Here is a 9,863-nt window from a genome sequence, read left to right on the forward strand (position 1 = left end):
AAGCTCCGCCTCCCGGGTTCACGCCATTCTCCTGCCTCAGCCTTCCGAGTAGCTGGGACTACAGGCGCCCGCCACCGCGCCCGGCTAGTTTTTTGTATTTTTTAGTAGAGACGGGGTTTCACCATGTTAGCCAGGATGGTCTCGATCTCCTGACCTCGTGATCCGCCCGTCTCGGCCTCCCAAAGTGCTGGGATTACAGGCTTGAGCCACCGCGCCCGGCCTGGATTCCTAATTTCTCTATAAATCCTTGCTTTGGGTATGCAGGCAGCTTTGGATTAGAAGGTGAATGGAACATTGGTGATCTAGTCAACTTCTTCAAGACCAAATAGTAGGAAACCATCACAATAGTATGATGGTTATTTATAAAAGTTAATAGTTATTACTAATATACATTATTACCATATGAAAATATTACTGTTTCTTTGAATCTCATGAATACAAGACTTAAGTCTGCCCATTCTCTCATAACATCTTCAGATATGACTAATAGTCATACAAGTTCTTTGCAGAAACATTAATACAATTTGCCTAGTGTTCAAGTTAGGGAAAAAAGTTTAAAATTTAAAATAAGATATTTAATGCAAGTTATAGATACACTGTAAGAAATACTATAAATATCTTTTTTTTTCTTTTTTTTTTTTGAGACAGAGCCTCACTCTGTCGCCATGCTGAAGTGCAGTGGCGCGATCTTGGCTCACTGCAACCTCCACCTCCCAGGTTCAAGCAATTCTTTTGCCTCAGCCCCCTGAGTAGCTGGGACTACAGGCACATGCCACCACGCCCAGCTAATTTTTGTATTTTTAGTAGAGATGGGGTTTCACCATGTTGGCCAAGATGGTCTTGATCTCTTGACCTCATGTTCTGCCCCCCTTGGCCTCCCAAAGTGCTGGGATTACAGGCGTGAGCCACAGCGCCCGGCCTATAAATATCTTATAAAATGTTTTTCAAGCCGGGCGCGGTGGCTCAAGCCTGTAATCCCAGCACTTTGGGAGGCCGAGACGGGCAGATCACGAGGTCAGGAGATCGAGACCATCCTGGCTAACACGGTGAAACCCCGTCTCTACTAAAAAATACAAAAAACTAGCCGGGCGAGGTGGCGGGCGCCCGTAGTCCCAGCTACTCGGAAGGCTGAGGCAGGAGAATGGTGTAAACCCGGGAGGCAGAGCTTGCAGTGAGCTGAGATCCGGCCACTGCACTCCAGCCTGGGCGACAGAGCGAGACTCCATCTCAAAAAAAAAAAAAAATGTTTTTCAAGTTTTTTATGTCTAAAATTAAATATTATGTATTGTATGTTCTCTTATTAGGACTTGAACTGAAATGCCTTAAAAGGATTAAATGTTTTATAACATTATTCAAGATATTCTCTTTGCAGAGATACAAAGATTGACTAATTGCCTCACTTTCTTTTCAGTTTATGCCAGTTATTCAGACAGAAAGTGAACACAAGCCTCCTGTGAATGGTAGTTACTTTGCCCATGTAAACCCTGCAGATGGAGGGTGCCTCCTGGAGAAATACAGTGAGAAACGTCATGATTTTGAGTGTGCATTACTGGCTAATCTTTTTGCCAGTGAGGGCCAACCTGGCAAGGTGATTTTGTCCATAAAAATACAATATTCCCTAAATGTTCTCAGATAGCTAAAAATGTGAACTTTTGCTGCCACAAATATGGTTTTGCTAAGAAAATTAGAGCTTCTCACTTTGGGAGGCCAAGCTGGGTGGATAACTTGAGGTCAACTTGAGGTCAGGAGTTCAAGACCAGCCTGACCAACATGGTGAAACCCCATCTGTACCAAAAAATACAAAAATTAGCAGGGTGTGGTGGTGTGTGCCTGTCGTCCCAGCTACTCAGGAGGCTGAGGTGAGAGAATCGCTCAGACTCGGAAGGCAGAGATTGCAGTGAGCCAAGATCATGCCACTGCACTCCAGTCTCTGCCACTGAGTGAGACTCTGTCTCAAAAAAAAAAGAAAATTAGAGCTTCCTAAGTCAAAGCTCTTTAACCCAGTAATGAAAGATTCAGAGAGTACGAAAGGCAGAGCAAAAGTCATCTTTCAAACTAAGGTTAAGAATAATATGGCTGGAGGCCGGGTGCGGTGGCTTACGACTGTAATCCCAGCACTTTGGGAGGCCGAGGTGGGTGGATCACCTGAGGTCAAGAGTTTGAGACCAGTCTGGCCAACATGGTGAAACCTCATCTCTACTAAAAATACTAAAATTAGACAGGGAAGGTGGCACACGCCTGTAGTCCCAGCTACTTGGGAGGCTGAGACAGGAGAATTGCTTGAACCTGGGAGACAGAGGTTGCAGTGAGCCAAAATCGCACCATTGCACTCCAGCCTGGGCAACAAAGCAAGACTCTGTCTCAAAAAAAAAAAAAAAAAAAAAGAATAGTACGACTGGCACAATGGCTCATGCCTGTAATTCCAGTCCTTTGAGAGTCCAAAGCTGGAGGATCACTTAAGTCTGGCAGTTTCAGACCAGCCTGGGCAACATAGCAAGACCCTGTCTCAAAAAAAAAAAAAAAAAAATTTGTGTTTTTAATTAGCCAGATGTGGTACATGCCTATAGTCCTAGCTACTCAGGAGGCAGGAGGATCCCTTGTGCCCAAGTGTTTGAGGCTGCAACAAGCTATGATCACACCACTGCACTCCTACCTGGGTGACAGCAAGACCTGTCTCAAAAAAAAAAAACAGAAGACTGCTTAGTAAGGAAGACCTTTTTCTATGAACTAAAAGGTAATAGAATATTAATTTGGGGAGTAAGTGAGTCATCTACATGAACCATACAGCTAAAATAAATAATGCCTACTTACAGGTAGTAAATAGGTTATTTGTTTCTGATGAATCATACATTGCTCTAGATAGAAATGGTGGTAGCAAAAAGTAAGGAAAACTAATGCCGTACTTCATATTTACTTCCTGTTATTACACAAAAAGATGATTTCAGTGTTAGCTTTTGTGAAGACTCTCCAGTTTTGTAAGTAGAGATAGCCTCTTCGACTACTTTGAGATAAGAGATTGAGAAGTGAAAATACTTAACTTCCAAGTTATGGAGATGATATAGTACAGATTTTTAAGGGGAGTGAGAAAATGTAATCATATTCTCCTCATCCCCACTTACCAAAGGTTAATTCCTTTAAAGCAGGTAATTCTCAATCTTTGACTGCCTTGACACACATGTTAAGAGTCTCTAGAGTTCAGTGTAGGACTTGTCTACACTGAGAAACTTGTCTTTCTCAGTTTCTCAGTTCAAGAAAGCATGCTTAAGACTTTATAATATAAATTACATATAACTGATATGTACGTGTGTGTGTTTATACATATGTATATATGATTGAGCAAGACTCACGGGATTGCGACATCTCAACTCAGATCTGGGGGCTCTATGCAAAGAACAGAATATTTGTTTGATAGCATTAAATTATATAATGTTTTTTTCGGTAGTTATTTTGCAGCATAGTCAATGATACGCATCTTTGTGTCCTCTATAGGTAATTGAGGTGAAAGCCAAAAGAAGAACTGGACCACTTAACTTTGTGACTTGTATGAGACAGACCCTGGAAAAACATTATGGAAATAAGCCTGTAGGAATGGGAGGTACTTTCATAATTCAGAAGGGAAAAGTGAAGTCTCACATTATGGTAAGAGCCCATGTGTGCATACATGCATGAAGGAGTTTGTATGTGTGCACATGTTTAAGATCTCAGGATTTTTTTTTTTTTAACGGAACCTTGCTCTGTTGCCCACACTGGAGTGCAGTGGCACGATCTTGGCTCACTGCAACCTCCACCTCCCGGATTCAAGGGATTCTTCTGCCTCAGCCTGCTGAGTAGCTGGCATTATAGGCATGCAGCACCACGCTGGGCTTATTTTGTAGTTTTAGTGGAGACAAGGTTTTGCCACATTGGCCAGACTGGTGTCGAACTCCTGACCTAGGCTGATCCACCCGCCTCAGCCTCCCAAGGTGCTGGGATGACAGATGTGAAACACTGCGCTGGGCCAGATCTTAGAATTGTAAGGTATATGTTGGGAATTCTACATTCAAAGACACTCTAAACAAATCCTTTTTACTATGATTGTATTACTTTAAAATTTAAATGATAATATTGTAAATCAGATTGTAAGATAATGTTTTTATCCATGTTAATATATTAGAACTTTATTTTGGATATGTTTGTTTTTAAGATCAAGATAAATTCAAGGCCTGCAAAATGACTCATGCATGTAATCCCAGCACTTTGGGAGGCCAAGGTGGGAGGACCGCCAGGAATTCAAAACCAGCCTGGTCAACATAGTGATGATGGCAGCGGCAGGCTGTCTGGAGTGGCTGCAGCAGGGAGGCACAGCTGAGGCTACACGTTCCATGGAGCGGGTGGGAGCTGAAGACAAGTGGGAGTCCCGCCCCTTCCGAGTTGGTGCCGGAGCTCCCTTGGTGCCGCTGCAATCGCCCAAGCCATGGCTGTGGTACCTGGCATCCCTCTTCTCTCCGGGCTGGAACAGGCGAGAGCCCCATCTTCCCAGGCACAGCTGCAGCAGCTCAAACCCGTGGCTGCAGACCTGGGCCTCCTACTCCACGGAGTAGGCAGGAGCCCCGCCTTCTCCACACAGCTCCAGCTGCCCAAACGGTGGCTGCGGACCTAGGCATTCCTGCTTTCTTCGGGGTCTGGGAAGGCCCCCACTGCTCTTACAGGTTTGGAAATGCCTGCTCCCACTGCCTGGCTTCTCCCTGCTGTCAGCACCTGCTCCGATCCAGGAGCAAAGTCAGGCAGAGCCTGGTTGCTGTCACAGCCCAGCCAGATGTGCACACACTCAGGGCACTGCTGATACACCAGCCTCCTGCTGCCCCGGCCCCTTCTGAATTTTGGGCGCTGACACGAGCATAGAAGGGAAGCTGAGCAAGGGCTGAGGGCAGCTCTGCACTGGCCTTCAGGCACCCTTTGGCACCTACAACCTGGATTCCATGATTGGCAGCAGGAGGCAGACAGGTTTAGGAGGAGAAGGGGGCGGGTTTCCGGTAAGGCCCTGCCTTCAGGCCAGGGGGCCAGCTGCCAATCCCACACACCATAGTGGAAACTTGTGCCTTTTCCAGGCCCACCGTGATCATCCCACTACACTCCAGCCTGGGTAACAGAGCCAGACCCTGTCAGGAAACAACAGATGCTGGAGAGGTTGTGGAAAAATAGGAGCGCTTTTACACTGTTCGTGGGAGTGTAAATTAGTTCAACCATTGTGGAGGTCAGTGTGGCGATTCTTCAAGGATCTAGAACTGGAAATACCATTTAACCCGGCAATCCCATTACTGGGCATATACCCAAAGGATTATAAATCATTCTACGATAAAGACACATGCACACATATGTTTATTGCAGCACTATACCCAATGGCAAAGACTTGGAACTAACCCAAATGTCCATCAGTGATAAACTGGATTAAGAAAATGCAGTACCTATACACCATGAAATACTATGCAGCCATGAGAAAGGGTGAATTTATGTCCTTTGCAGGAACATGGATGAAGCTGGAAACCATCGTTCTCAGCAAACTATCACAAGATCAAAAAAACCAAACACCGTATGTTCTCACTCATAAGTGGGAGTTGAACAGTGGAAACACATGGACACAGGGAGGGGAACATCACACACTGGGGCCTGTCGGGGGGGTGGGGGTGTAGGGGAGGGATAACATTAGGAGAAATACCTAATGTAGGTGACGGGTTGATGGGTGCAGCAAACCACCAGGGCACGTGTATACCTATGTAACAAAACTACATGTTCTGTACTTGTAACCCAGAACTTAAAGTATAATTAAAAATTAATAATAAGTAAATAAAATATATTTTTAAAATTTTTAATTCTTCGTAATATTCAGTATGTTTACCTATATAATTATCTTTTGTTGTAGCCTGCAGAATTTTCTTCCTGCCCCTTGAACTCTGATGAAGAGGTGAATAAATGGTTGCATTTTTATGAGATGAAGGCTCCTTTGGTTTGTCTACCAGTTTTTGTCTCCAGAGACCCAGTAAGTCTGTGTCTGTTTTTTATATTATACTATAATGATAATGCTTGATTTTTAGGATAATCTTTTTTTTTTTTTTTTTTTTGAGGCGGAGTCTCACTCTGTGGCCAGGCTGGAGTGCAGTGGCAAGATCTGGGCTCACTGCAAGCTCCGCCTCCCGGGTCCCTGCCATTCTCCTGCCTCAGCCTCCCGAGTAGCTGGGACTACAGGCGTCTGCCACCATGCCCGGCTTATTTTTTGTATTTTTTAGTAGAGACAGAGTTTCACTGTGTTAGCCAGAATGGTCTCGATCTCCTGACCTCGTGATCCGCCCGCCTCGACCTCCCAAAGTGCTGGGATTACAGGCGTGAGCCACCGCACCTGGCAGGATAATCTTTAAGAACTAGGCAATTTTTGTGGTGGTGTTGTTTTGAGACAGAGTTTCACTCTCGTTGCCCAGGCTAGAGTGCAATGGCACAATCTCAGCTCACTGCAGCCTCCGCCTCCTGGGTTCAAGTGATTGAACTGCCTCAGCCTCCCGGGTAGCTGGGATTACAGGCATGCACCACCATGCCAGGCTAATTTTTGTATTTTTAGTAGACAGGGTTTCACCACATTGGTCAGGCTGGTCTCAAACCCCTGGCCTCAGGTGATCCACCCACCTCTGCCTCCTAAAGTGTTGGGATTACAAGTGTGAGCCACCACGCCCGGCCACGTGGTGGTGTTATTTAAGAATTAGGGTAGTCTCTAGAATTATTTTGGAAGATAAGGGAGCTCTTCACCATCCTATAAGTTAGGCAGAGCAGATTTTACCTTTGAGAAAATGAAGGCACAGGCATTTTAAATAACACCCAAAATTATTTTATTAAATAGCAGGTGTAGCTGGGCATTGTGGCATGCCCCAGTATTCTTAGGTACCGAGGAGGCTGACTTGAATCCAGAAGTTTGAGACCAGCCTAGGTAACAGTGTAACCCCCATCTCAAAAAAAATAGTAGAGTCACAACTAGGATTCAGGTCTTCCGTCATCTTGTTTGCTGTTCGTTATATTATAATACTATACACTAGAAAAAATATTACCAATTCAAAGCAAATACCTACTAAAATATTGGTCTTTTCTTTTTTTTATTTTTTGTGACAGAGTCCCGCTCTGTTGCCCAGGCTGGAGTGCAGTGATGCGATCTCAGCTCACTACAACCTCCGCCTCCTGGGTTCACGCAATCCTCCTGCCTCACCCGCCTGAGTAGCTGGGATTACAGGTGCTCACCACCACACCTGGCTAATTTTTGTATTTTCGGTAGAGACAGGGTTTTGCCATGTTGACCAGGCTGGTCTCAAGCTCCTGACTTCAAGTGATTCGCCCGCCTCAGCCTCCCAAAGTGGTGGGATTACAGGCATGAGCTACTGTGCCTAGCCTGGTCATATCTTTTGATCCAGTGATTACATGTCTAGGATTTTATACTTAAATATATGCATAATTGTGTAAAATTACTAGTTAAAAGGTTATTCATTACAGTGTTGTTGTAGTAGCAAAAGAATTAGAAATAATGCAAATGTCAGTTAAGTTACATACACAATGGAATACCACATAAGTCTAAAAGAATGAGGAAGCTCTTTTATGATTTGATATACAAAGATCTCAAAACTATATTGTTACATGAAAAAAGGTTACATGCAGAAAAGTGTGTACAAAATACTACATTTGAGTAAAAATAAAAGTAAATATTTCTGGAAGGATATGCAAGAAACTGCTTACATTGGTCAACTGCTAAGAAGGGGTGTAAGTGGTGAGGGCAAAAGAGAGGAAGATACATTTTACTGAATATATCGTTTTGCCCCCTTTGAGTTTAGAACATGTGAATGTATTACCTATTTAAAAAATGAAAACTGGCCGGGCGCGGTGGCTCAAGCCTGTAATCCCAGCACTTTGGGAGGCCGAGGCGGGTGGATCACGAGGTCAGGAGATCGAGACTATCCTGGCTAACATGGTGAAACCCCGTCTCTACTAAAAATACAAAAAACTAGCCGGGCGTGGTGGCGGGCGCCTGTAGTCTCAGCTACTTGGGAGGCTGAGGCGGGAGAATGGCGTGAACCCGGGAGGCGGAGCTTGCAGTGAGCCGAGATCACGCCACTGCACTCCAGCCTGGGAGACAGAGCAAGACTCTGTCTCAAAAAAAAAAAAAAAATGAAAACTATTGCAACATAAAAAGTTATCCCTTCCCCCTTAAACTCGAATCAATACTTTGAGTACTAACATATTGTTTGTCTGTTATCCTAGGGGTTTGATTTGCGACTGGAGCACACTCATTTTTTCAGTCATCATGGAGAAGGTGGACACTACCATTATGACACTACTCCAGATACAGTGGAATATCTTGGGTACTTCTTACCTGCAGAGTTTCTCTATCGCATTGATCAACCAAAAGAGTCTCATTCAATTGGGCGAGATTAAATCAGCTGATACTTATTTAGAAAAAGAAATCATTAAGGTTAATTAATTGATTGACTCATTAATTGATACTGACATAAAACCAATGGAAATGATCCCACGGGCTAGGCACAATGGCCCATGCCTATAATCCCAGCACTTTGGGAGGCTGAGGCAGGAGGCACACTGGAGCCCAGGAGTTTGAGACCAGCTTGGGCAACATAGCAAGACCCTGTCTGTTTTTTTAAAAAAGTAAAAAATAGAAGTGATCTCACTACTTAAACCCCATTCTTTTTCACTTCATATGAAAGGATATATTGATAGTATATTCTATATTATTTAATAGATCTGTCTGAAAGAGATTAGGAACAAAAATATCTAATTGAGATATTCTTTAATTTTTTACATAGCAACTTTATTTTTTTTAATTCTATAGTATCAGCAAAATCAGTCATGTTTATACCTTGAATATAAACATTAGGAATCATGCAATTATTTCTACTATGTATTTAGTAGTACCTTATATTTGTATAACATTATTACATTTTGCAAATAATTAGTATCACAACTGCTAAGTAGATGTTTCTGAGTATTAGAAAAATCAGTGTTATTACCTGCAGGACATTGAAAAATACTTGAAAAAGATAAAAAGAAAAATCAGTGTTTAGAAATGTTGATAGTTATTGAATCTTTGTATTGAATTTTAAAAATCCATTCTAGTAATCAGAGTATACCTTTTTCTTGAAACAAGGTGGCAGGTGGGGAGCCCTTTGCCCTTCTGATGAAGTTAAACCATAGAAGTTTGCAATTTGCCTTTCACAAACATTAGCAGGCCGGGCCTGGTGGCTGAAGCCTGTGATCCCAGCATGTTGGGAGGCCGAGTGGGAGGATTGTCTGAGCCTGGGAGTTTAAGACCAGCCTGGGCACAATGGTGAGACCCCATCTCTATTATTTAAAATTTTTTTCTTTAATAAAAAATAAAAACACAAACATTAGCAACTAGTTGGCTAGCCATAATTCCTCCCTTGTTTCGATTGCCAGTTAGAAGCAATTTTTATTTCACTAGTTATTTGCAAGAGAAGGGGTAAAAAAACAGCATCAAAGTGCAACATTGAAGTGAGCTTACTTTAATTTGTAAGTGAGGCTGTTTCTGAACATGACCACTATCCTTGCTGAAATATAAAATTATACTCACTGATTGTAATGGTTGAAATTTCCTGAATGTTCTTTGAATAATCATTAGCCAAAGATCAACTCTCTAATGGTGCTAATGACAATCTTGCTAATGTACAAATTTAGGAAGTCTTTAGTACTAAGTACATAATTTTCAAATAACATTTTTTAATTGTCTACTCTGGATGTTAGCTATGTCTTGTGAGTATAAATTCCTATTATTTTAAGCACTATTTTGATGCAAAAAAATGAATAAAAAATTTAATTTATGA

General features: G+C 42.8%; 1 protein-coding gene across 6 annotated transcripts in view; it reads left to right on the forward strand.

The window, feature by feature from the left end:
* The window catches only part of C14H11orf54 (chromosome 14 C11orf54 homolog), a 22,085-nt gene extending 12,222 nt beyond the window's left edge, over window positions 1-9,863 (forward strand). For 3 of the 6 annotated variants that reach the window (XM_025358167.1, XM_025358166.1, XM_025358168.1), the window contains 4 exons: window positions 1,412-1,588; window positions 3,490-3,639; window positions 5,900-6,016; window positions 8,269-9,863. In XM_025358167.1, coding sequence (XP_025213952.1) covers window positions 1,412-1,588; window positions 3,490-3,639; window positions 5,900-6,016; window positions 8,269-8,442 — 618 coding nt within the window. In that variant the 3' untranslated portion in view covers window positions 8,443-9,863. The remainder of the gene's footprint in view (window positions 1-1,411; window positions 1,589-3,489; window positions 3,640-5,899; window positions 6,017-8,268) is intronic. The other 3 variants (XM_025358169.1, XM_025358171.1, XM_025358170.1) reach the window with 2 other exon arrangements.

This window comes from Theropithecus gelada, chromosome 14, assembly GCF_003255815.1.
Source record: "Theropithecus gelada isolate Dixy chromosome 14, Tgel_1.0, whole genome shotgun sequence".
Classification (NCBI taxonomy): Eukaryota; Metazoa; Chordata; class Mammalia; order Primates; family Cercopithecidae; genus Theropithecus; species Theropithecus gelada.